The 27,391-nt window shown below is 46.2% G+C and overlaps 1 protein-coding gene across 1 annotated transcript in view; it reads left to right on the forward strand.

The window, feature by feature from the left end:
* The window catches only part of DCAF12 (DDB1 and CUL4 associated factor 12), a 48,880-nt gene that overhangs the window by 14,933 nt on the left and 6,556 nt on the right, over nt 1–27,391 (forward strand). The window contains exons 4-6 of the mRNA XM_065406406.1: nt 3,188–3,248; nt 16,726–16,919; nt 17,997–18,062. Of these exons, the coding sequence (XP_065262478.1) occupies nt 3,188–3,248; nt 16,726–16,919; nt 17,997–18,062 (321 nt within the window). The remainder of the gene's footprint in view (nt 1–3,187; nt 3,249–16,725; nt 16,920–17,996; nt 18,063–27,391) is intronic.

Below are 27,391 nucleotides of genomic sequence, written 5' to 3' on the forward strand. Positions count from 1 at the left end.
CATTCATGGCCCTGTATGCAATTTCCCCACCCAGATGTGGCCCTCGGGCCAAAAAGTTTGTCCACCCCTGCAGTAGGTATTACAGTGAAGTGTCCAAGGTCAGAAATCTCATTTCGTGCAGAATTGAAGTGTCAGGGTGAATGCACTGGAGATATGGACACACATCCCTGTTTAATGTGGTCTGTGCACATCCTTAAAAATATTCCTTTTAGTCTGGAAGAGTTAACAGGCAAACAGTGCAAGGGATGAGTCAACTCTACTGATCCTGGGATTTTGATTCTGTCCTTAATAAGCAATCTTCTTGCAAAGGCTTCACTGTAGAAAGAGCTTCTTTGTAAGCCACATCCCCCAACAGACCCATTTTGGAGACCAGTGTTACCCTTTAGTTAGAAATTAGCAACATCCTAAGTTGCTAACGGAAAACTGAAATTTCACACACGGTAAACTGAGGCATAAACCAGGCTGCTTAGCATAAAAACTATATTGTGAGACGATACTGTGGGGGGTCAATGGTTCTTCTATAAGCCAGTGTGACTTGCACATGGATTCTGAGGACAGAATTGGGCTCTGTGGGTTAGTTCTAACTCTGTAGCTCTTGCCTGCATATGATGTAAACTGTACCATGCTCCATTTAATAATAATAATAATAAAAAAAATCTTATGACCTTTTAAAAGAGTTTCTTAAACAAAGTTAAAGGGAGTGTCTTCTTGAAAGCTTTGTTCTTGGGCAGGACCTTCACATGAGCATCAATGAATCACAGCAGCTGAGGTCAGAATGTCTGTGGTAGCTGTTTTAGGGTGATAACCAACTGCAGAGTAGCCTGATTTCTAAGGTTTATAGGACATCGCTTCCTATTCATTTGCATAGTACTGTGACTTAACCTCTCTTACGCAGAATTACTCCCATTGAAGTCAAAAGAGAGTGTCAGGCCCACAGTTCTCTGTGAACAACTACAGTGGCATCCCTTGAGTTATCTAGCTTTACTATATGGGTAACGATTGTGTATGGAACACCTATATTTCCAGCCTGACCTATTTTTCCAGAGCTGCAGTGTCATGGATTGTAAATACATAACTATTTTTAATGGCTTCTTAATATAAAATGTAGAACACGATTACATCAATAGTAGTGATGTGTGTATGAGAAAATACACAGGAAATGTGAAAAGCAATAGAGAGTCCTGTGGCACCTTTAAGACTAACAGATGTATTGGAGCATAAGCTTCCGTGGGTGAAGGCCCACTTCGTCGGATGCATGTAATGGAAATTTCCAGGGGCAGGTATAAATATGCTGGCAAGAATCCGTCTGGAGATAACGAGGTTAGTTCAATCAGGGAGGATGAGGTGCTCTGCTAGCAGTTGAAGTGTGAACACCAAGGGAGGAGAAACTGCTTCTGTAGTTGGATAGCCATTCACAGTCTTTGTTTAATCCTGATCTGATGGTGTCAAATTTGCAAATGAACTGAAACTCAGCAGTTTCTCTTTGGAGTCTGGTCCTGAAGTTTTTTTGCTGTAAGATGGCTACCTTTACATCTGCTATTGTGTGGCCAGGGAGGTTGAAGTGTTCTCCTACAGGTTTTTGTATATTGCCATTCCTGATATCAGACTTGTGTCCATTTATCCTTTTACGTAGTGACTGTCCAGTTCGGCCAATGTACATAGCAGAGGGGCATTGCTGGCACATGATGGCATATATAACATTGTTGGATGTGCAGGTGAATGAACCAGTGATGTTGTAGCTGATCTGGTTAGGTCCTGTGATGGTGGTGTTGGTGTAGATATGTAGACAGAGTTGGCATCGAGGTTTATTGCATGGATTGGTTCCTGAGTTAGAGTTGTTATGGTGCGGTGTATGGTTGCTGGTGAGAATATGCTTAAGGTTGGCAGGTTGTCTGTGGGTGAGGACTGGCCTGCCTCCCAAGGACTGTGAAAGCGAGGGATCATTGTCCAGGATGGGCTGTAGATCACTGATGATGCGTTGGAGAGGTTTAAGCTGAGGACTGTAGGTGATGGCCAGTGGAGTTCTGTTGGTTTCTTTCTTGGGCTTGTCTTGTAGCAGGAGGCTTCTGGGTACACGTCTGGCTCTGTTGATTTGTTTCCTTATTTCCTTGTGCGGGTATCGTAGTTTTGAGAATGCTTGGTGAAGATCTTGTAGGTGTTGGTCTCTGTCTGAGGGGTTGGAGCAGTGCTTGGCTGTAGACAATGGATCGTGTGCTGTGTCCGGGGTGGAAGCTGGAGGCATGAAGGTAGGCATAGCGGTCGGTGGGTTTTCGGTATAGGGTGGTGTTAACGTGGCCATCACTTATTTGTACTGTGGTGTCTAGGAAGTGGACCTCCCGTGTAGATTGGTCCAGGCTGAGGTTGATGGTGGGGCAGAAGCTGTTGAAATCGTGGTGGAATTTTTCCAGAGTCTCCTTCCCATGGGTCCAGATGATGAAGATGTCGTCAATGTAGCGTAGGTAGAGGAGGGGTGTGAGTGGATGAGAGCTGAGGAAGCGTTGTTCCAGGTCAGCCATAAAAATGTTGGCATATTGTGGGGCCATGCGGGTGCCCATGGCGGTGCCACTGGTCTGGAGGTATATATTGTCACCAAATTTGAAATAGTTGTGCGTGAGGATAAAGTCACAGAGCTCAGTAACAAGTTGTGCTGTGTCATCATCAGGGATACTGTTCCTGACAGCTTGTATTCCATCTGTGCGTGGGATGTTTGTGTAGAGAGCCTCCACATCCATGGTGGCTAGGATGGTGTTTTCTGGGAGATCACCAATGCATTGTAGTTTTCTCAGGAAATAGCTGGGAGTGCTGGTGGCATAGGGTCTGATTTATTTTTCTAAGTGCAACATCTGATTCTTCAGACTTAAATTTTGGAACTGAATGAAGTTTAATCTTCATCATGCGGCTTCTTTACTCACCACTGATGTTAAAGGGCCACTATCTATTTGAAATCTATTTCAAAAAGTAAGTTAAAAGTAGTTTCAGGTAATAAACTAAAATTTGCAAGTTTTGTGATGTTGCCATCACAATTGTCTATTTTTTTTTAAATAGGATTTCCTTTTGTTGCTGTACAAAAAACCAAACTCCCTGTTCAAGGTAAACTGTACAACTAGTTGCGCATTGCTAGCAGTTGGTATGTAAAATATACACACTGATAAATCGGACAGGCTGATTTGTCCTTTTTTCTCTTCAGGATGGACACAAAGACTGGATATTTTCTATTGCCTGGATCAGTGATACTATGGCTGTTTCTGGTAAGTTTATCTTCGCGTAAGCCTTTTAGAGAGTGGTTGTTCAATGTCTGTGTCTGAAGGAAAGACTCCAGAGTGCTACTGTGTAAGTACATGATGTCTTACGAGGTGATCAGAGTATCAGGAAGATGTATTTGTTGGAGGAACAATGGAGCACAATTTTTTTCATGATGCTTCCAATTTAAAACCTGTGAAACAAAGACACAATCTATACTTGAAATATAATCATGGTAGCACCAAGCTGTCTGATGTAGCTAGGAGCATCCTTTATCTAATGCATTTTGTTTGTAGTGTGGATGGTACAACATGGCTGTAGAACTGCTATATTGGCCACACTACAAACAAAAAGCCTTATTAGAACATGGGCACCTCTAACCATGACAGACAGCCCTGAATTGACATGATTCAACCTGAAGTATAGTTGGAGCCTAAATGTTGTGTGTGTAATTGCATGTGGATGGTGTCTCAACCAGGTCTGTATCTAAACTCTTTAGAGACCGCAAAAGTCTTTACCTGCAATGAAATAATTAAATCATGCTTTAAAAATAACCCCAAAACTCCACACCCATGTAGTTATACTGAGTGCCTTTAAATCCCACTAACCTAGTTGTTAGTGTGCATCAGGAAGAGAATGTATCCCACTAGGGAAAGTTTCTGCATATCCATGCTTATTGTAGAAGTTGTCACTGGAAAACTGAATAAAGTAAAGCAAATCTTGATTGTGGAGGTGGGAAGTCTCCAGGAACATGTTCTCTTCAACACTGAACAATGAGGTGCAGTACTTGATTGTGCTCCTTTAGTAGGTAAGGTTTAATACCATTTAATAAATCTCTTTGTAGTCATTAGATATTGGATACCATTCCTCTGTATGTAGAGGGAGATTTGGGCTCGACTGTGGGTGCAGCTCCACCCAAAACCACCTGCAGCCTCAGTGGTGCATTTTAAAGCTGCTTATTTTCAATCTTGGGTCAACTCTGAACGGCATTGGTCTTGCAGGGAGACTAGTCTTGCTTTCACACTTCTTTCTAGCTGATTATAGCTTTCCTTTACTATTGGTCTCAGCCTTCAATGAGCCTAGATTTGGGGAGAGGGGGGGGAGGAAGAGGAGAGTGTCCACACAGTGGGAAGCGTCTCAAGAAAAGCAAACTAGTAAAGTTGGAGAAAAGAACAGATATTACTGAGGATGCTTGATGGAGAGAGAGAAGGGAACAGCAGAGCAACAAGACACCTAGTACATGATTGTTTTACCCTGTTTGTTATCCCCACATAGCTTCATCGTTGTGCATTCAGGGGAAGAGAGCCTGCCACATCACTTATACCATGTGACGCTTCAGGTTGGCTCTTTGGCATGTGTCCATGGGGCATACAGGTTCTGCTGTCTGGACATGTCACTAAGGCAACAAATCCGAGCATAAATACTGTATTTAAAATTTTAGTCAGCTTGCCAAGTATGTTCCGGAGAGCTTGTTTACCTGTGGATCCTGGTGCAGAAAATGCCACGGATAAAACGATGCAGAAGGAGAATTAATAAACCCTACAAATATGAAACTAATTATATTTGGCCATTAAAGTCGAGAAGCAGAAATATTTGAAATAAAGCTGGGGGAGGAGTTACCACATGCCTCTATGTAGGTCGAGAAACTGAAGGCGAAATTTCACACCACCTTCTGGGAGGCAGATTAAACATCTTTTCCTCTCAGGGAAAGGAGCTATTGGTCCCACTGCAGGTCAGGTCAGATTGCCAGCCACTTCCCCCAGTTTGGGATTAGAGGCCTGCCAGTCTCTGATGTCTCATGTGAACACTCAGGGGAGGCCTTTTTGTATCCTGCTCCAGAGAGGGCTGGAGGGTTGACTTTCCGTGTCACTTTATCTAAACACCAGCAAGAACGATGCAAGGGTCAACCTCCACCCAAGTGTGTGGAGTGTCTTATTCAAGGAGTTCATAGACATAAACTAAATCTCTTTTGACCTAAAGCAGCTTTGAAGGAAGAATAAGTCTCCCATTATAGGCGAACAATAGGCTCTTCCTTGATAAGAGTTTCTGATAGGATGAATAATTCTCTAGATGATACTTATAAGCCTAGGGTGACAAATGGAATTCTCCCCTTGGCTTCAGGGCTAACCAGTTTAACAAGATACAGTGACACATTTCTCTGTTAGCAGTAATAAAAAGAACAGCTTCTTTATAAAGTGTATCAGGGTGTTTAGAAATTAATGGGGGTACTATTGAATTTTAAATCTCCATAACAAACAAGATTATGCTCCATTTAAAAGCCAGGACCGTATAAATTAATTGAGTGGTAGGACACTTGTATGATAAAATGTTATTGGGAAGCCCTTTACTGTGATTGTCAGTAATGAGCATTAGTGGGAGCTGATGGGATTTATTTGATGGTAAAAGACAAAATATGTTGAGCCAATGATGTCATGCCTGGATACTGCCATGTCTGGATGACTCAGAATCCATTTTACACACCTCTACCCCAATATAACGTGACCCGATATAACACGAATTCGGATATAACGCGGTAAAGCAGCGCTCCGGGGGGGCGGGGCTGCGCACTCCGGCGGGTCAAAGCAAGTTCGCTATAACACGGTTTCACCTATAATGCTGTAAGCTTTTTTTTTTGGCTCCCGAGGACAGCGTTCTATCAAGGTAGAGGTGTACTTTAAAAATAAAAAAGAGAGTGTACCAAAGGCTATAATTTCGAGGGGTATTGATCCTTACTTGCTCTTTCCAGCTTCAAAGGGACACTCACATGAACAGAGCCCTTTGTAAATCACACATTCACAGAGGGCACAGAAATCATGAAAATACACCCCACCCCCACACTGTGATCTTTGACATTTTTTAAAAAAAGGAAAACATCTGCAAATTTAGAATTCAAAAAATTACTTAGTCAATTTTAAGGACGGAATGAATTTTATTGAATTTACTTGTAAACGTCATTCCATGCAAACTGTGAAATTCCATACTTTGCCATTAATGCTGTTATGAATTTTCTTAAAAATTTACACTGCCCTACACATGAACCGGGCAGGAGTTGTTATCCATATTGTATAGGCAAAGAAGGAGAGGTACAGATGGCAAAACTGAGGCACAGATGGAAGTGAGTTGTCCAAGGCCCAGAGGGATTGGGTCTCAGGGCTGGGAATAAGAACTCCGTTCCTGTGCTCCTCTAGTGTCAGCGTGGACTAATTTAAATCAAGGTGACTTTAAATCATTGTTTAAATGATGATTTAAATTATCAAGTGGAAAGCCTCTATTTAAATCATCCGTTTTAATCAATTTTTCCATTTGTACTTGTTTTCTAAAAAAGTGCATTCTCATTGGTTGGCATAATCATTAAAACATGTTGATTTCCAAGTCAGTAGAGCCTTTATGTTAATTTGGTACATCTTTTTGCCACTTAAGAGGGTGCACTGTAATGTAATACATTTATTTAAGCAATTGTATAGCTTAATATTTTCAGATTCTTATTAATTGTACATTTTTAGTAGGTTAGAAAATGGTGGATTATATATTGTCTATTAGGTAATTAACTTTTTGATTTGTGTCAAATTGCAGTAGGCTGGTAATTGGAATTTAAACACACAACAGCATATAAAACTTATTTTTATGGAACAAAACAAACTTAAATGTTTTGGATACCTAAACTTTTCTTATCAAAACATGTCCCACATTTACAGCTAAAGGAACAGAGGGATTAACAATAGTCAGTGAATTAAACTGATTGCTTCAGGTCACCTTGAAAAATTTTCAAATTTCACTAAGTGAAAGTGACTGGAGCTTAAGTTTCTACTCGTCTAAGTCTCTTGAACATGAGACAACAGTCTCTTAGGCCTGGTCTACACTACACCTTTAATTCGGATTTAGTGGCTTTAATTCGAATTAACTCTGGAACCGTCCACACAACGAAGCCATTTAATTCGAATTAAAGGGCCCTTTAATTCGATTTCTGTACTCCACCCCGACGAGCGGAGTAGCGCCAAAATCGAATTTGTCAATTCGAATTAGCGTTAGTGTGGCCGCAATTCGATGTTATTGGCCTCCAGGAGCTATCCCACAGTGCACCATTGTGACCGCTCTGGCCAGCAATCTGAACTCGCATGCACTGGCCAGGTGGACAGGAAAAGCCCCGGGAACATTTGAATTTCATTTCCTGTTTGCACAGCGTGGAGAGCACAGGTGACCACAGAGAGCTCATCAGCACAGGTAACCATGCAGGCTGATAATCGAAAAAGAGCACCAGCATGGACCGTACAGGAGGTACTGGATTTGATCTCTATATGGGGAGAGGATTCAGTGCTAGCTGAACTGCGTTCGAAAAGACGAAATGCCAAAACTTATGAAAAAATTTCCAAGGGCATGATGGAGAGAGGCCACAATAGGGACACAGATCAGTGCCGCGTGAAAGTCAAGGAGCTCAGACAAGCCTATCAAAAAGCAAAGGAGGCAAACGGTCGCTCCGGGTCAGAGCCGCGGACATGCCGCTTCTACGCTGAGCTAAATGCATTTCTAGGGGGGGCCGCCACCACTACCCCACCTCTGACTGTGGATTCCGAGCTGGGGATAATCTCATCAGGGACACCTGATGATTCCGCGGAAGGGGAAGAGGAGGAGGAGGAGGAGGACGAGCTGGCAGAGAGCACCCAGCTCTCCGTTCTCCCCAACAGCCAGGAACTGTTTCTCACCCTGACTGAAGTACCCTCCCAAGCCTCCCAAGCCAGCACCCAAGACCATGACCCCATGGAAGGGACCTCAGGTGAGTTTACCTTTTAAAATATAAAACATGGTTTAAAAGCAAGCATTTTTAATGATTAATTTGCCCTGAGCACTTGGGATGCATTCGCAGCCAGTACAGCTACTGGAAAAGTCTGTTAACATGTCTGGGGATGGAGCGGAAATCCTCCAGGGACATCTCCATGAAGCTCTCCTGGAGGTACTCCAAAAGCCTTGCCACAAGGTTTCTGGGCAGTGCAGCCTTATTCCGTCCTCCATGGTAGGACACTTGACCACGCCATGCTAGTAGCAAGTAATCTGGTATCATTGCCTGACAGAGCCTGGCAGCGTATGGTCCCGGTGTTTGCTGGCATTCAAGCAACATCCGTTCTTTATCTTGCTGTGTAATCCTCAGGAGAGTGATATCGCTTAGGGTAACCTGGTTGAAATAAGGGAATTTAATTAAGGGGACTGAGGTGGCCGTTCCTACTGGGCTGTTTGCCTGTGGCTGAAAAGAAATCCTTCCCTGCATTTAGCCAAGTGCAAGGGGGGGGGGAGGATTGGCCCAGAGCTTTTCGCGTTTTGCTAGCAGGGATCTTCCCTGATACCAGCCAGGCGGTGGGGGGAGGGATAAAGCACTCATCCCAGAGAATTCATGGCGGGTGGGGGGGGGGGGGGTGTTAGTTTGGTTCCTGCAGGGATCTTCCCTGATACCAGCCACGCGGTGGGGGGAGGGATAAAGCACTCATCCCAGAGAATTCATGGCGGGTGGGGTGGTGGTGTTAGTTTGGTTCCTGCAGGGATCTTCCCTGATACCAGCCACGCGGTGGGGGGAGGGATAAAGCACTCATCCCAGAGAATTCATGGCGGGTGGGGGGGGGGTGTTAGTTTGGTTCCTGCAGGGATCTTCCCTGATACCAGCCACGCGGTGGGGGGAGGGATAAAGCACTCATCCCAGAGAATTCATGGCGGGTGGGGTGGTGGTGTTAGTTTGGTTCCTGCAGGGATCTTCCCTGATACCAGCCACGCGGTGGGGGGAGGGATAAAGCACTCATCCCAGAGAATTCATGGCGGGTGGGGGGGGGGTGTTAGTTTGGTTCCTGCAGGGATCTTCCCTGATACCAGCCACGCGGTGGGGGGAGGGATAAAGCACTCATCCCAGAGAATTGGATGGGGGGGGGGTGTTAACCTTCAGCAGCAGAAAACAAGCTAACAGGAAAACTGCAGCACAACGGGCTTTGCTTGGTATGTGGGAAAGCAGGGCGCAGAAGCCTAAAGACAGTGGCTTACCATGGCAGCATGCAAGGTGAATTCTGTTTCCCCGACCTGCGTCTGTGATCTCTAGCAGCAAAGCCACAGGCACTCAATATTAAGAGGCAAAATGCGACCTTGCACAGAAATCACATGTGCTATGTAATGTGAATAGTATACACCGTGAAAGAGTATAAGCATTGTTCTGAAAAATGTATCTTTTAAAAAAATTCTCTCCTTTTTTCACTCCCTCCAGCAGGTGCAAATGTTTCAAGCCTCCCTCCTCCTTCCCGAAGGCTATCCCAGATAAGGCGTCGTAAAAAAAAAACGAGAGAAGAGATGTTTTCCGAAATCATGCAATCCACCAGGAATGAAAGAGCTCATCTGAATGAGTGGAAGGAGACGGTTTGCAAGTATAGGAAAGAAGCCAGTGACCGTGAGGACAGGAGGGACCAACGTGAGGACATGAGGGACCAACGTGAGGACAGGAGGGACCAACGTGAGGAGAGGAGAGACGCTCGAGATGAGAGGTGGCGGCAGGAAGATCAGAGGAGTCGGGAAGCAACGCTGGGGCTGCTGCGTGAGCAAACAGACATGCTCCGGCGTCTGGTGGAGCTTCAGGAACGGCTGCTGGAGAACCGAGTGCCGCTACAGCCCCTGTATAACCCCCCTACCTCCTCACCATGTTCCATAGCCTCCACACCCAGACGTGTAAGAACACGGGGGGGGAGGCTCCGTACACCCTCCCATTCCACCCCAGTGGACAGCCCAAGCAAAAGGCTGCCATTTTTTTAACCTTTTTTTACTGGGCTTTTCCTTCCCGCAGATCCTCCTCCCAAACCCCACTCAGGTTCTGTGCCGCTACAGCCCCTGTATAACCCCCCTACCTCCTCACCATTTTCCATAGCCTCCACACCCAGATGTGTAAGAACACGGGGGGGGGGAGGCTCCGTACACCCTCCCATTCCACCCCAGTGGACAGCCCAAGCAAAAGGCTGCCATTTTCTTAACCTTTTTTTACTGGGCTTTTCCTTCCCGCTGATCCTCCTCCCAAACCCCACTCAGGTTCTCTCCCTCTTTTTATAATCAATTCATAAAGAATAAATGATTTTTAAACAATGGTGACTTTATTTCCTTTGAAAGCAAGCTGGGGGAAGGGGGAGGGTGGGTTCCTTACAGAGAATGAGTCAATAAAGGGGGCGGGTTTTCAGGAAGGATAAACAAACATAAATTTCACACTGTAGCCTGGCCAGTCATGAAACTGGTTTTCAAAGCTTCCCTAATGCGCAGCGCTTCATCGTGTGCTCTTCTAATCGCCCTGGTGTCTGGCTGCGAGTAATCAGCAGCCAGGCGATTTGCCTCAGCCTCCCACCCTGCCATAAAGGTCTCCCCCTTGCTCTCACAGAGATTGTGAAGCACACAGCAAGCAGTAATAACAATGGGGATATTGGTTTGGCTGAGGTCTGAGCGAGTCAATAAGGATCGCCAGCGACCTTTTAAACGGCCAAATGCACATTCTACCACCATTCTGCACTTGCTCAGCCTGTAGTTGAACAACTCCTGACTCCTGTCCAGGCTGCCTGTGTATGGCTTCATGAGCCATGGCATTAAGGGGTAGGCTGGGTCCCCAAGAATAACAATTGGCATTTCAACATCCCCCACGGTTATTTTCTGGTCCGGAAAGTAAGTCCCTTGCTGCAGCCGTTTAAACAGATTGGTGTTCCTGAAGACGCGAGCGTCATGAACCCTTCCCGGCCAGCCCACATGGATGTTGGTGAAACGTCCCTTGTGATCCACAAGTGCTTGCAGCACCATTGAGAAGTACCCCTTGCGGTTTATGTACTGGGTACCCTGGTGCTCCGGTGCCAAGATAGGAATATGGGTTCCATCTATTGCCCCACCACAGTTAGGGAATCCCATTGCAGCAAAGCCATCCACTATGACCTGCACATTTCCCAGAGTCACTACCTTTCGTAGCAGCACCTCCGTGATTGCTTTGGCTACTTGCATCACAGCAGCCCCCACAGTAGATTTGCCCACTCCAAATTGATTCCCGACTGACCGGTAGCTGTCTGGCGTTGCAAGCTTCCACAGGGCTATCGCCACTCGCTTCTCAACTGTGAGGGCTGCTCTCATCTTGGTATTCTGGCGCTTCAGGGCAGGGGAAAGCAAGTCACAAAGTTCCATGAAAGTGCCCTTACGCATGCGAAAGTTTCTCAGCCACTGGGAATCGTCCCACACCTGCAACACTATGCGGTCCCACCAGTCTGTGCTTGTTTCCCGGGCCCAGAATCGGCGTTCAAAGCCTATAACCTGGCCCATTAACATCATAATCTCCAAAGCACCGGGGCCCGCGGTCTCAGAGAATTCTGTGTCCGTGTCCATGTCCTCATCACGCTGGTCGCTGCGCTGCAATCGCCGCCTCCTCCTCCTCCTCGCCTCTTGTTTCTGGTCCTGTGTAAGCATAAACTCCACGAGAAAGCGCGAGGTGTTTATAATGTTCAAGACTGCGTTCTGGAGCACAACGGGATCCATGCTTGATGCAGAATGGAGTCTGCAGAGTTCACTCAGGAAAAAAGGCGCGAAATGGTTGTCTGCCGTTGCTTTCAGGGAGGGAGGGGGAGGCTGTACCCAGAACTACCTGCGACAATGTTTTTTGCCCCATCATGCACTGGGGTCTCAACCCAGAATTCCAAGGGGGGTGGAGACTGCGGGAACTATGGGATAGCTATGTAAAAGCTACCCACAATGCAACGCTCTGGAAATCGATGCTACTATGGTAGCTTGGACGCAAACCACCGAATTAATGGTGCCTAGTGTGGCCGAATACATTCGAATTTACAAAATCGGTTTCCTAAATTCGAATTATATAAATTCGAATTAATCCTGTAGTGTAGACATACCCTCAAGTTACATAAGCTGTCATTCAAACTTTTAAAATTAGTACATCTCATCCCTTGTTCTGATTCATAGACTGGAAGAGAGAGACAAGTTTTTCTACTTTTTCAATTCCCAGTTGATTTCTCAATTTTGAATGAATTAGAATATTTTCTTCATTTGGACTTTCTGTGCCTGCAGAGGAGACTACTGCTGCCGAAAGTTGGTTTAACACTTCAACAAACTCTGGTGCTTAGCTAGTGACTTCCACCAGCTCAGTGGTGTGACTATTTAAAACATCAGCAAACAAGTACTATTTTGAATGGTTCACCTCCCGCCCTGACATTATTTTAGTTGTAGCCATGTTGGTTCCAGGATATTAGAGAGACAAGGTAGATGAGGTAGTAGCTTTTATTGGGCCAGCTTCTGTTGGAGAGAAAAACAAGCTTTCAAGCCACACACAGCTTGTCTCTCCCACTAATAGAAGTCAGTCTAATGAAAGATATTTCATCACCTACCTTGTCTCTCATTATTATTGATGGGTGATTATTAGATGCCCAAGTCTCCCAGCAGCATCTTCTTCAGCAGTTATGCATCTACCTTGGTGCACCGGATTCAGAATATTGGTATGAAAATGAGATGGAGAAAATGCTCGATCCATCTGCTTTTTTTACTTCAATTAAACTTTGTTGTTGAATATTTTTTTCTTCAGTATCTCTTGAAGTTCTCTCCAAATTTCCACAGCCTCAGCAGTAAAGCAGCAATCTTTCTGCAATTTTTCCTAGGCTATGGAAATAGGTTTCAGTATATTCAGCATAGCTTCTACATGTCTCTTTAGTCAGATATTGATGACTTTGGCTGTGATAGCTCTATTGTGTCCTGATTTTCTTCACAAATTGTCATCAGAATAGGCCAGTTCTTAATAAATAACCGAAAATGGTCAACTACTTGAATTCCATTGTACATTAGTTTGTATCCTCCTGCTGAAGCAAAATGGCTGTTACCGTAAATGTTTTGTAATTTCAATATTTTCCTTTATTCTGGAGTCATACGTAATAGGTGCATCAAAAGAGCACTGCACCTGTATAAGTTTCAGGTTCCTTTCATTTATTTTCTTCTAGTTTTCTTGTCATCTTTGCAAATTTGCAGCATTGTTTGTGACAAAGCTATGCACTTGACACATTGTTCAGTTTGTTACATCAGGATGTGCTCATACAGCAGAATACTTAAGAGAAGTAGCAGTAACAGCTGTATCAATTGTTTCTGTAAAATAAGTGGTTCTCAACCTTTCCAGATTACTGTACCCCTTTCAGGAGTCTGAGTTGTCTTGTGTACCCCCAAGTTTCACCTCACTTAAAAACTACTTGCTTACAAAATCAGACCTAAAAATACAAGTGTCACAGCACACTGACTGAAAAATTGCTTACTTTCTCATTTGTACCATACAATTATAAAATCAATCAATTGGAATACAAACATTATACTTGCATTTCAATGTACAGTACATAGAGCAGTATAAACAAGTCATTGTATGAAATTTTAGTGTGTACTGACTTAGCAGTGCTTTTTATGTAGCCTGTTGTAAAAGTAGGCAAATATCTAGATGAGTTGATGTACCCACTGGAAGACCTCTGCATATCCCCAGGGGTATGCATATCCCCAGGGGTACGCGTACCCCCTGGTCGAGAACCACTGAAAGAACCCCACTTTTTGTTGGTACACAAGCACACGTTACTGGATCATTGTGTACATTACTCCACCCATCAAGACTTAATTAATTTTCCTGACAAGGTTTGTTGCACACAGTTCAATTTCCTTGTCGTACACGGTGTCCAGCAATGTCTGCTGTGCGGGGGGGGGGCTGGTCATAATAATTGAACCATGTGAATGAAATGTATGTTCTCAACAAGAAAAAAAGGAGAGAAGTTGTTACATAAATAGCTGAGCAACTTTTTCACCTATGGAGTTTGGCTGGTCCTGATCATGAACTCATCCATAAGCTTTACTGGATGATGAAGAAAGTCTTTCTGATACAGGTAACTTACTGTGTGATGTAGTTGAGTTGCAGCACTGCCGGTGACACCAGCAGTTGACTCAGAAGTTGCAGACATTGCAGATGATGGACATCCATAACCTTTAATGTCTAAGCTGGGCCCTAAAACAAAATGGTAAATACAAGTTACACTCTCACTGAGTGTTACTCAGTGCACTGCCTTAAAAAAAATTTAAAAAGTTATAAATGAAAGATTCCTCCTACTGCAGCTGTTTGTACCACTGTTGAAATTATATAATTTATTCTAAACCCAGTTTTGTAGAAAAAATAATTAAATTGTAAAGATTATCTAAATCTATTTAAACACTTATGTCTAGCAATATACCAAACAGCTTGAAAAAACTCTTGTTAAATGTTAAAATTCATACATGCCTAATAAAACTTTTAAAAAGGAAATCTTTGCCTAGGATGTTTGATTATATTGAGCAATTAAAATAATCTCCGAAGTCCAGCAATAATAGTAAAAATTTAATTGATAAATACTCCCACAACAAATTAACATGCCTGTTATGTTTTGAAATTCATCAGTAATCCACCCAAAACACACATGCATGGCAATAATCAGTGTTATCCTTTATTAGCATAGTAAGACATGGTAGGCAGTCTGTAAGAATGGTGCCAGAATAGGTTTACTGACCGGCTGATCCATATTATTCAGACATGTCAATATCATTTTCAGTCATTGCCTTTTTAAGAGCATTTTTCATATTGTTTCATTCTCACAATCAGGCCTTGCATCTCTTCCTTGCATTGTTTACATTTGGCATGTGTTCCTTTTTTACACAAAGGTACAGGAATTTCTTGTAAAATATTCCTATACGGGGTTTGTTTTACAACCTGCAGCCGTGGCAGTTTTTCTCCAGTTCCCAGGTGTTGAAATCAGTGCTGCAGGCTGCACTCTGAAGAATGTTGTCCCTTCTTCCCAGTGTCTTGATTTGACACCATTCTTGCTCCTTTCTGGTTGTGTACTCTGGTCCTCCTTCCTTGTTACATAACTCCCTTCCCCACTCCTCCCCTTTTGTAAGAAATACAAAAGAACAACAAACTAAGATTTCTGTTTGTGTAACCCACACACCTTTTGCACTGCAGTATTTTATTTGTTTAGAAGCTGAGGGAGGCAGTCGAGAAATTAATGGATTTCTGTTTGCTTGTAGTGCAAGGAGACAGGGCAAGGCAAGGCCATTTACTTGACGTGCCAAGAAGGCGAGGGCTTGGTAGTTAGTGGGCAGATCAGTGTTTTTCCAGGAGCTGGAGAGAGAGTTTCCATGGTGGGTGGAGTCATAGATATTCATAATTTGAGAACTCAGCCAATCTGATCTCAGTTAAGGAGAAGCTGTAAAATAGGAATATGGCACCACCTTGATGGGCTCAGGCAGTGATAATAATGAGATATATGATGGTGTCTCCTGGAGTCCTAGGCTGGGTCTCAACACCTATGATGACTTTGCCAGTCTCTTGTGCCAAGTGGCACAGCCCCTGCGCCCCACACAGGATCAAACTCTTAATACAGTATATGACCTATTGTGCCCTATTTATAAAGCTTGACCTCAAAAGTTAGGTTTTTTTTTCCCCCTGATTCTTTCTCTATATAGGAAAGCAGCATTTAACTGCAATTTTTTGATAGAGGTTCATGGATTTAGCATATTTTTTTAAGAGATTGTAATAAGTTTAGGCCTTAACATATTTTGTATTAAATTCAGACTTCATTTTAAGCAGTTTAGTTTTTTAAAAGAAAAACTTGGTATAAATTACATTTTTTACAAAATGGATTTTTTTATTTAAAAAAAAAAAAAAGATTTTATCCACTCTTGTCTAGTGTCATCAGAGACTATAAGAAGGATGGTCTTGCTGACTGGTGTCTGCAGACCCAATAGAGAGAAATAAAATAGTTGCTAGTCTGAAGATTATGCTTGCTCAGTCTCTTACCATCTGAGTTCCTGGACACATTCAGGGCTTGTCTAAACACACAAGATGCACAGGTTTAACCAAAATCAGTTTAAAAACAGGTTTAGTTAAAACAATGCAAGCCACTGTTTGAACACTTATGTTTGTTTAAAACTGATGTCTGTTTAGTTTGCACCTGTAAATATACTGCCAAGTTTAAACCTACTTGAGTGTTCATTCAGGGTTTTTCCACTGGTTTAATTAACCCCATTTGAAAATGCACCTTTAGTTAAACCAGTGCAACTATGTAGACTAGACCTTGCTGTTCCAGCCACCTCTAAGCTGCTGCTAGTTGTATGTTCTCTGAAGATGATCGCTCCAGTTTGATGGTCCTGTTTACTGCTTGTATATCTCAGAATAGCTCGATTTGATTGAGCTGCTTTAAAATGTATGTAGCCATTGGCAAGTTTTAATGAACCCAATTATCTTTCTAAATTTGACTGCTTTCAAATATCATACTTTTATTAGACTTTATTAATACTTAAAGACCAACAATGTGTTCAGTTAGATTAAACTAACAGTACTTTATTCTTCCCTTGTCAGGGCCATGTCTTACTTGCTTGACTGAAGTTCCGTCTTCAATAGGGAAATTTTGTATGCCTAACGCATGCTGCTATGTCCTTTCTATTCAGGTTCCCGGGATGGCTCGATGGGTCTCTGGGAGGTGACAGAGGATGTGCTGACTAAAAGCGATGCCAGGCACAACCTCTCTCGAGTCCCTGTCTATGCTCACATAACACACAGGGCACTGAAAGATATCCCCAAGGAGAACACCAATCCAGACAATTGTAAAGTCCGAGCACTGGCATTCAACAATAAGAACAAGGTCAGTAAGATAGAAACAGGAACCTGAGAGGAGTGAAAAATGGTAACCTTTCAGTTTGTAAAACTGGATACAAAATTAGACTGGAATCACTTTAGTAAATTAACAGCAAACCTGCATCTGCGGTATATTTTGCTTGCTGATTCTTTTGTCTTCCCCTTCTCTGATACTGTTCTTTGTCTGCTTCTTTTGTCTCTGCCATTAACAAACAGATAGGATCTGGAGCAAACATAAAATGTTCTTCTGGAAGGAAAAGTTTTCCTGTGGGTTTTCTGGTTTTAAGCTCTTTGGCCTATGGAATGTGTCTATACAATAGGCAAAATACTAGACGAGTTTGGACCATGCTCGCTGGTGGTAATCCTGTCCCCACTCTTAACTGGTGTACAAACAGTTATTACTGATCAGTGCATGTCTGCCAGTGGCCAGCTAATACGCATTCAACTGATTCGACTCCTAAGACATAACATTAGACAACTCCACATTTTTTGTTGGCCGAGCTTGTTTTTGGTATTTGTCAAACTGTAAAAATGTATTTTGCAAACTAATTAATACCAATTGTTAGGGAGGAGGATATGGCTTCTAAAAGACTGTCTCTATTGTGATGCAAGACTTAAGTTTTTGTTAAAATGCATACATACAATCTTATTTATTGCCCCATGTTGCTTTAGGTGCTGAGAATTGCCAATGCTAACTTGTAGTGCATTTTCTTAGACTCATAGACTTTAAGGTCAGAAGGGACCATTATGATCATCTAGTCTGACCTCCCGCACAACGCAAGAGCAAGAGTTGCTCACTTGACCGAACAAGGTTCTTCTATTGGCTAAGCTACCGTTTGGTTGTAGGCTTTCCATTTCACTTCTGGTCTTTCCCCACTGTCCCTTTTGTGCTCTTGTGTTCTACTGAAGTCAACGTGCAATTAAGACTTATCTTGTACAAATTCATCAACAGATCCAGGTGGCATTCATCTAGAAGTTCAACTCAAGTCATTAAAGTAGCCTTTAAACCGCTGCTTTGCATCGTAATTTATTTGTACGAATATATATCATATGGAAGCTAACTTTTTTTTTTTTTTTCTTCTAGGAGCTAGGAGCTGTGTCCCTGGATGGGTACTTTCATCTTTGGAAAGCAGAGCACACGCTCTCAAAGGTTGCCATTCTCGTGTATTTATGCTAAATTTCAATAGTTAACCTATCAGTTAAGGCTGCTTCCTACTCTACGTCAGTTTCCTTAGAATGTGTCTGAATAGACTCCAGCAGTGTCTGTAAGACACTTGCCCAAAACGTTGATTTGAAGGTTGAAAAGTTTCATAGCAAAGGTAACGTTTATTAAGTTAGAGCACTGGACATGTGAGTATTTATTTCCCTTTTGAGAGAGGGAAGCTCCTAATTTCTTACTAATCTTGGACAAATTAGGAGCTTTCACTTGTCTTGTTCTAGTGTTAGGGTATGTCTACACTACGAAATTAGGTCGAATTAATAGAAGCCGGTTTTATAGAAATCAGTTGTATACAGCCGATTTTGTGTGTCCCCACATAAAATGCTCTAAGTGCTCTAGTCGGCGGACCGCGTCCACAGTACCGAGGCTAGCGTCGACTTCCGGAGCATTGCACTATGGGTAGCTATCCCACAGTTCCCGCAGTCTCCGCCGCCCATTGGAATTCTGGGTTGAGATCCCAATGCCCGAATGATGCAAAACAGTGTCGCGGGGGGTTCTGGGTACATGTCGTCAGGCCCCTCCCCCTCCGTCAGAGCAACGGCAGACAATAGAGTCGCGCCTTTTTACCTGGGTTACCTGTGCAGACAACATACCACGGCAAGCATGGAGCCCGCTCAGCTCAGCTCACCATCACCATATGTCATCTGGGTGCCGGCAGACGTGGGACTGCATTGCTACACAGCAGCAGCAGCTAACTGCCTTTTGGCGGTAGACGGTGCAGCATGACTGGTAGCCTTCATCGGCGATCTGGGTGCTGGCAGCCGTGGGGCTGGCAGCCGTAGGGCTGCATTGCACCAGCCCTTGCCTTTTGCCTTTTGGCAGTAGATGGTGTATTACGACTGGTAACCGCTGCAGAGTCTTCCCTGAGCAGCAGATCGTGCAATAGGCCTGAAGGCCATCGTCATCATACAGGAAAAATGTGGCTATCAGTCTTAGTACACTAACTACCAAGCGCCCAGTATTTGCTGCCAAGCACCCAGAAGATGCCGAGGGCTATCAGTCATGCTGCACCGTCGTCTTAAGATGTAAAAAATAGATTTGTTCTGTATTCATTTGCTTCCCCCTCCCTCCGTCAAATCAACGGCCTGCTAAACCCAGGCTTTTGAGTTCAATCTTTGGGGGGGGCCATTCTGTGTGACAGTTGTTTGTGTTTCTCCCTGATGCACAGCCACCTTTGTTGATTTTAATTCCCTGTACCTGTACGCCATGTCGTCACTCGCCCCTCCCTCCCTCCTTTCCCTGGTCCGTCAGATACTAGTTTCGCGCCTTTTTCAGACCAGACGCCATAGCTAGCACTGGGATCATGGAGCCCGCTCAGATCACCGCGGCAATTATGAGCACTATGAACAGCATGCGCATTGTCCTGGAGTATATGCAGAGCCAGAACATGCCAAAGCAAAACCAGGACCAGCCGAGGAGGCGATTGCAGCGCGGCGACGAGAGTGATGAGGAAATTGACATGGACATAGACCTCTCACAAGGCACAGGCCCCAGCAATGTGGAAATCATGGTGTTCCTGGGGCAGGTTCATGCCGTGGAACGCCGATTCTGGGCCCGGGAAACAAGCACAGACTGGTGGGACCGCATCGTGCTGCAGATGTGGGACGATTCCCAGTGGCTGCGAAACTTTTGCATGCGTAAGGGCACTTTCATGGAACTTTGTGACTTGCTTTCCCCTGCCCTGAAGCGCCAGAATACCAGGATGAGAGCAGCCCTCACAGTTGAGAAGCGAGTGGCGATAGCCCTGTGGAAGCTTGCAACGCCAGACAGCTACCGGTCAGTCGGGAATCAATTTGGAGTGGGCAAATCTACTGTGGGGGCTGCTGTGATCCAAGTTGCCAGGGCAATGAAAGACCTGGTGATATCAAGGGTAGTGACTCTGGGAAACGTGCAGGCTATAGTGGATGGCTTTGCTGCAATGGGATTCCCAAACTGTGGTGGGGCGATAGACGGAACCCATATCCCTATCTTGTCACCGGAGCACCAAGCCACCAAGTACATAAACCGCAAGGGGTACTTTTCAATGCTGCTGCAAGCCCTGGTGGATCACAAGGGACGTTTCACCAACATCAACGTGGGATGGCCGGGAAAGGTACATGATGCTCGCGTCTTCAGGCACTCTGGTCTGTTTCGAAAGCTGGAGGAAGGGACTTTCTTCCCGGACCAGAAAATAACCGTTGGGGATGTTGAAATGCCTATCGTGATCCTTGGGGACCCAGCCTACCCCTTAATGCCATGGCTCATGAAGCCGTACACAGGCAGCCTGGACAGGAGTCAGGACCTGTTCAACTACAGGCTGAGCAAGTGCCGAATGGTGGTGGAATGTGCATTTGGACGTTTAAAAGTGCGCTGGCGCAGCTTACTGACTCGCTCAGACCTGAGCGAAAAGAATATCCCCATTGTTATTGCTGCTTGCTGTGCGCTCCACAATATCTGTGAGAGTAAGGGGGAGACATTTATGGCGGGGTGGGAGGTTGAGGCAAATCGCCTGGCCGCTGATTACGCGCAGCCAGACACCAGGGCGGTTAGAGGAGCACAGCATGGCGCGGTGCGCATCAGAGAAGCTTTGAAAACGAGTTTTGTGACTGGCCAGGCTACGGTGTGAAACTTCTGTTTGTTTCTCCTTGATGAACCCTCCGCCTCCTCCCCCCCCCCCCCGGTTCACTCTACTTCCCTGTAAGCCAACCACCCCACCCTCCCCTTCCCCCTTCGAGCACCGCTTGCAGAGGCAATAAAGTCATTGTTACTTCACATTCATGCATTCTTTATTAATTCATCACACAACTAGGGGGATAATTGCAAAGGTAGCCCGGGATGGATGGGGGAGGAGGGAAGGAAAAGGACACACTGCAGTTTAAAACTTTAACTCTTATTGAAGGCCAGCCTTCTGATGCTAGGGCAATCATCTGGGGTGGAGTGACTGGGTGGCCGGAGGCCCCCCCACCGTGTTCTTGGGCGTCTGGGTGAGGAGGCTATGGAACTTGGGGAGGAGGGCTGTTGGTTACACAGGGGCTGTAGCGGCGGTCTCTGCTCCTGCTGCCTTTCCTGCAGCTCAACCATACGCTGGAGCATATCAGTTTGATGCTCCAGCAGCCGGAGCATCGACTCTTGCCTTCTGTCTGCAAGTTGACGCCACCTATCATTTTCAGCCCGCGATTCAGCACGCCACCTCTCCTCTCGTTCATATTGTGCTTTTCTGTAATCAGTCATTGACTGCCTCCACGCATTCTGCTGTGCTCTGTCAGCATGGGAGGACATCTGTAGCTCTGTGAACATGTCCTCACGCGTCCTACGTTTTCTCTTTCTAATCTTCACTAGCCTCTGTGAAGGAGAAACATTTGCAGCTGGTGGAGGAGAAGGGAGAGGTGGTTAAAAAAGACACATTTTAGAGAACAATGGGTACACTCTTTCTTTCACGTTAAATTTTGCTGTTCACATTACACAGCACATGTGCTTTCGTTACAAGGTCGTATTTTTCCTCTTATATTGAGGGCCTGCCGGTTTGGTGTGAGAGATCACTCACGCAGTGCCAGGCCACAGATTTCAGCTTGCAGGCAGCCATGGTAAGACAGTCTTTTGGCTTTTTTAACCTTCTTAACATGTGGGAATGGTTTCAAACAGTAGCGCTCTCATTTCCCATACCAAGCACCCGTTGGGTTGGCCATTTAAAATGGGTTTGCAATGTAAAAGGAGGGGCTGCAGTTTCAGGGTTAACATGCAGCACAAACCCAACTAACTCCCCTCCCCCACACACCCAATTCTCTGGGATGATCACTTCACCCCTCCCCCCCACCGCGTGGCTAACAGGGAATATTTCTGTTCAGCAGAGCAGGAACGGGCACCTCTGAATGTCCCCTTAATAAAATTGCCCCATTTCAACCAGGTGACCGTGAATGATATCACTCTCCTGAGGATAACAAAGAGCGATAAGGAATGGATGTTGTCTGCATGCCAGCAAACACCGGGACCATACGCTGCCATGCTGTGTTATGCAATGATTCCAGACTACGTGCTACTGGCCTGGCGTGGTAAAGTGTCCTACCATGGCGGACGGGATAAGGCAGCCCTCCCCAGAAACCTTTTGCAAAGGCTTTGGGAGTACATGAAGGAGAGCTTTCTGGAGATGTCCCTGGAGGATTTCCGCTCCATCCCCATACACGTTAACAGACTTTTCCAGTAGCTGTACTGGCCGCGATTGCCAGGGCAAATTAATCATTAATCATTAAACACGCTTGCTTTTAAACCATGTGTAATATTTACAAAAGTACACTCACCAGAGGTCCCCTGTGTGCCCTCAGGGTCTAGGAGCACGCCTTGGGTGAGTTCGGGGGTTACTGGTTCCAGGTCCAGGGTGATAAACATATCCTGGCTGTTGGGGAAACCAGTTTCTCCGCTTCCTTGCGGCTGTGAGCTATCTACATTTTCTCCATCCTCATCTTCCTCGTACCCCGAACCCGCTTCCCTGTGTGTTTCTCCAGTGAAGGAGTCATAGCACACGGTTGGGGTAGTGGTGGCTGCACCCCCTAGAATGGCATGCAGCTCCGCGTAGAAGCGGCATGTTTGCGGCTCTGCCCCGGACCTTCCGTTTGCTTCTCTGGCTTTGTGGTAGGCTTGCCTTAGCTCCTTAATTTTCACGCGGCACTGCTGTGCGTCCCTGTTATGGCCTCTGTCCTTCGTGGCCTTGGAGACCTTTTCTAATATTTTGCCATTTCATTTACTGCTTCGGAGTTCAGCTAGCACTGATTCATCTCCCCATATGGCGAGCAGATCCCGTACCTCCCGTTCTGTCCATGCTGGAGCTCTTTTGCGATCCTGGGACTCCATCATGGTTACCTGTGCTGATGAGCTCTGCGTGGTCACCTGTGCTCTCCACGCTGAGCAAACAGGAAATGAAATTCAAACGTTTGCGGGGCTTTTCCTGTCTACCTGGCCAGTGCATCTGAGTTGAGAGTGCTGTCCAGAGCGGTCACAATGAAGCACTGTGGGATAGCTCCCGGAGGCCAATAACGTCGAATTCCGTCCACACTACCCCAATTCCGACCCCCTAAGGCCGATTTTATCGCTAATCCCCTCGTCGGAGGTGGAGTAAAGAAACCGGTTTAAAGGGCCCTTTAAGTCGAAAGAAAGGGCTTCGTCGTGTGAACGTGTCCAGGCTTAATTCGATTTAACGCGGCTAAAGTCGACCTAAACTCGTAGTGTAGACCAGGCCTTAGTTATACTAAGGGTTTATCAATATGAGGAAGTTGCCCTGGTTTGACTTAGGCCTTATCTACCTTTAAAACTTATACCAGCAGAGCTGTGTTGGCTAGGAGTGTGGAAAAAATCCTAGCCAACAAAGCTGTGCTGGCAAAACCCTCAGTGTAAATGCAACGATGCTGACAAAGTGCTGCTTTTGACATACAGCTAATGTTGTTCAGGGAGGTGGTATTACTGTGCTGGCTGAACGCTTCTGCCGGTGTACGCTGCATCTACAATAAGGGGCTATGCCAAAATCGATCCTGTAGTGTAGACGTAGCGGTAAGATGTACTTTCAAACTGGTTTAGACTGGTGCAAACTGCTGTTGATGCTTGGTTTGGTTTAAACTAGGCTTACCTCAACTTAGGCTAAGTTAATCAGGAACAGATTTAAACAAAGATGAAGCAAAAGTGTCTACACAGGGAATTGTACCAGTTTAACGAAGCCTGTTTAAAAACAGTCTTTAGCTAAACCAGTACAATTTCTACATGTGGGCAAGATCTAAATGCCTGTCTTTCTCCCTTCCCTGCTCTCCAAGAGCTGCAATTTCCAGCTTTTCTCCACCCAGTGGCATTACCATCTCTCCTTGCCCCTCTCCTTCAAGTCTTTGCCCTATAGATCAAATAGTTACTCTTCTTCCAGAAGAGTTTCCAAGTCCATGTTACTGCTTGAGGCCTTGTCTACACTACGAGAGTACTTCGATTTTAGTTAATTCGACTATGTGGAATCGATATTACTAAGTCGAACGTGTGTGTCCACACTAAGGACAGTAATTCGACTTTGTGAGACTTTGTGAGTCCACACTAACGGGGCAAGCGTCGACATTGGAAGCGGTGCACTGTGGGCAGCTATCCCACAGTTCCCGCAGTCCCCCCTGCCCATTGGAATTCTGGGTCGAGCCCCAAATGCCTTCTGGGTAAAAAAATGTGTCGAGGGTGCTTTTGGGCGCCTGTCGTCATCCGTCCGTCACTCAAGTCCTCCCTCCCTCCCTCCCTGAAAGCGCCGGCGGGAAATCAGTTCGCGCGCTTTTCTGATTACTGACAGCGCGGACGCCACAGCAGTGCGAGCATGGATCCCGCTGCGACCATCGCTGCAGTTGTGGCAGTTCTCAACGCCTCGCAGCTTCTCCTCCACCTGTACCAGAGGCAGCTGCAGATCAATCATGAGAGGAGGCTACGGCACTACCGTGACGGCATGAAGTCGGACACTAGCTCCGACCTCTCTGAGAACATGAGACCCAGCGCCCAGGACATCTCGCTGTCACTGGGTCTTGTTGATACTGTTGAACGGCGATTCTGGGCCCGTGAAACCAGCACGGAATGGTGGGACCGCATAGTGCTGCAGGTCTGGGATGAATCCCAGTGGCTGCGCAACTTTCGCATGCGGAAGGGGACTTTCCTCGAACTGTGTGAGTTGCTGTCCCCTGCCCTGAAGCGAAAGGACACCCGGATGCGGGCAGCCCTGACTGTCCAGAAGCGAGTGGCCATAGCCCTCTGGAAGCTCGCAACGCCAGACAGCTACCGGTCCGTCGCTAACCAGTTTGGCGTGGGCAAGTCTACCGTGGGGGTTGCTGTTATGCAAGTAGCCAGGGCAATCGTCAAGCTACTGCTATCTAAGGTAGTGACCCTGGGAAACGTGGAGCTCATCAGAGATGGCTTTGCCGAGATGGGATTCCCAAACTGCGGTGGGGCTATAGATGGGCCTCGCATCCCTATCCTGGCACTGGACCACCAGGCTAGCCAGTACATCAACCGGAAGGGCTACTTTTCCATGGTGCTGCAACCATCGGGGACGTTTTACCAATATCTACGTTGGATGGCCTGGCAAGGTTCATGACGCTAGGGTGTTCAGGAACTCTGGTCTGTGTAGACGGCTGCAGGAAGGTCTTTACTTCCCGGACCACAAAGTAACTGTTGGGGATGTGGAGATGCCTACAGTCATCCTCGGGGACCCTGCATACCCGCTAATGCCCTGGCTCATGAAGCCCTACAGTGGCGCACTGGACTCAGGGAAAGAACTATTCAACTACCGGCTCAGCAAGTGCAGAATGGTGGTGGAGTGTGCTTTTGGCCGTCTCAAGGGGAGATGGAGAAGCCTACTCACTCGCTGTGATCTCAGCGAGACCAATATCCCCATTGTGATAGCTGCTTGCTGTGTGCTCCACAATTTGTGTGAGAGCAAGGGGGAGACCTATATGTCGGGGTGGGAGGTTGAGGCAAATAGCCTGGCTTCTGATTACGTCCAGCCAGACAGCAGGGCGATTAGAAGATCACAGCGGGACGCGCTGTGCATCAGGGAGGCTTTGAAAGCCAGGTTCCTGACTGAACAGGGTCTCCAGTGACTTTTTATTTTGTGGACACAGATGCTGAACCTGCCCCCGTTTCTTTACCCAGTTACTGTTGACTATCCTTCCAAGTTACATACCCCCTTCCCCACCTTCCCAACAAATAAAATCTGTTCTGTTCTGTTAATGAACAAGGTTCTCTTTTTTACTGTTTTCGCGGGAATGTTTTAAACCGGGGACGCAGACTGTGGCGGGGGGCGGGCTTAGTGTTTTGATGCAAATGATGCTTCTAAAGTCCGGGAATGACAGGCTCCGCAGTGCTGGATTGGTTGTTTCAACGCAGCCTGCCAGCAGTCCTGGGCGGGACTGGATGTATGTGTCGGCCAAGTGACTTTCTGGCAGGGGGCGGAGGGTAACAGATCCCCTGCTGCGTGGCTCTGTGATCCAGGATAAGGACTGCGGCATAGGATCTCTAACTGCCCTCCCCCGACACAAAGTCACAGATCAACCCCCTCGCACCCCAGAACAAGAAAACCGCCTCCCAGACTGACCAGGGGAACTGGTGACTGTGCTGTGTATGTGTCCTGATGCTGGACCTGCCCCCGCCTCTGTAGCCTGCTACAGGTGACTGTCCTGTCCAAGTAACAAACCCCTTCCCCCCCTTCAGACAGAATCCCCTCCAAAAGACACTCTCGGAAACAGTACTTAACAGAAACCGATGTTTTATTACGAACCGCACATGAAAAGGGGGGGGGGGGAAGGAAACTTGGACATGGGCTAGTGTGAGATGGGTAGGAAAGGACTTTTCAAACTTTGGAACGAGAGCCTTCCATTGCTGCAGCAGTGTGCAGTGGCCGACTGACAGTTTTAACGGCCCTTGCCGCCCCTCCTTCTTTGTACTTTTGGTGAGGGGGGTGTGGGACTTGGTGGCGGGGGAGGGCGGTTAGAGATAGACAGCAGCAGTGCTCTGTCCTCCTGCCTCTGGTCTTGCAGAACATCCACTAGGCGCCGGAGCGTCTCCGTTTGCTCCCTCATTAGTCCAAGCAGGGTTTGAGTAGCCTGCTGGTCCTCCTGGCGCCACCTCTCCTCCCGTTCCATGACTGCTCTGTGCATTTGTGACAAGTTCTCCCTCCACTGTGTCGTCTGGGCTGCCTGCTCTCGTGAGCACTCCATAAGTTCATAAAACATGTCTTCCCGCGTTTTTCTCTTCCTTCTTCTAATCTGCGCTAGCCTCTGGGAGTGTGATGCCAGGCTGGGTTGGGAGACAGTCGCAGATGTGTCTGTGGGAATGGGAAAAAGGGAGTAAATTCCTGAGACAGATAAATGAAGTTGCTAACAAAGAGCATAGTCTTTCTCTGTGAACAACACCATGCACTGCACCTTTCACATGCGCACTCAGGACAAGGTCGAATTTTCGGCCCTCGCCTTATGTGTCTGGGGTCTGCAGTTGCGATCAGAGAAGCGTTGCAGGACACCTCTACTTCTGCTGCAGGAAAACATGGTAAGCCGTAGACTTGTGGCAGCTTAAACATGTAATAGTAGCACTGGGCTCCTTTCGCACTGAATGCAAGGCCACTCTCTGCTGGCAGCAATCAGGGAAGCATGAGCTCTGCCCCTGTCCCACCACCTCGCGGCTGTCCCCGGGAAAGATAGCCTGTATGCTGCCCCTCTGCCGCCTCCACCGCGTGGCTGTAAAGCAGTCCCAATACTAACATTCCCCTCCCTAATTTAAAGCAGGGC

Source organism: Emys orbicularis, chromosome 6 (genome assembly GCF_028017835.1).
Source record: "Emys orbicularis isolate rEmyOrb1 chromosome 6, rEmyOrb1.hap1, whole genome shotgun sequence".
In the NCBI taxonomy this organism is placed as follows: domain Eukaryota; kingdom Metazoa; phylum Chordata; order Testudines; family Emydidae; genus Emys; species Emys orbicularis.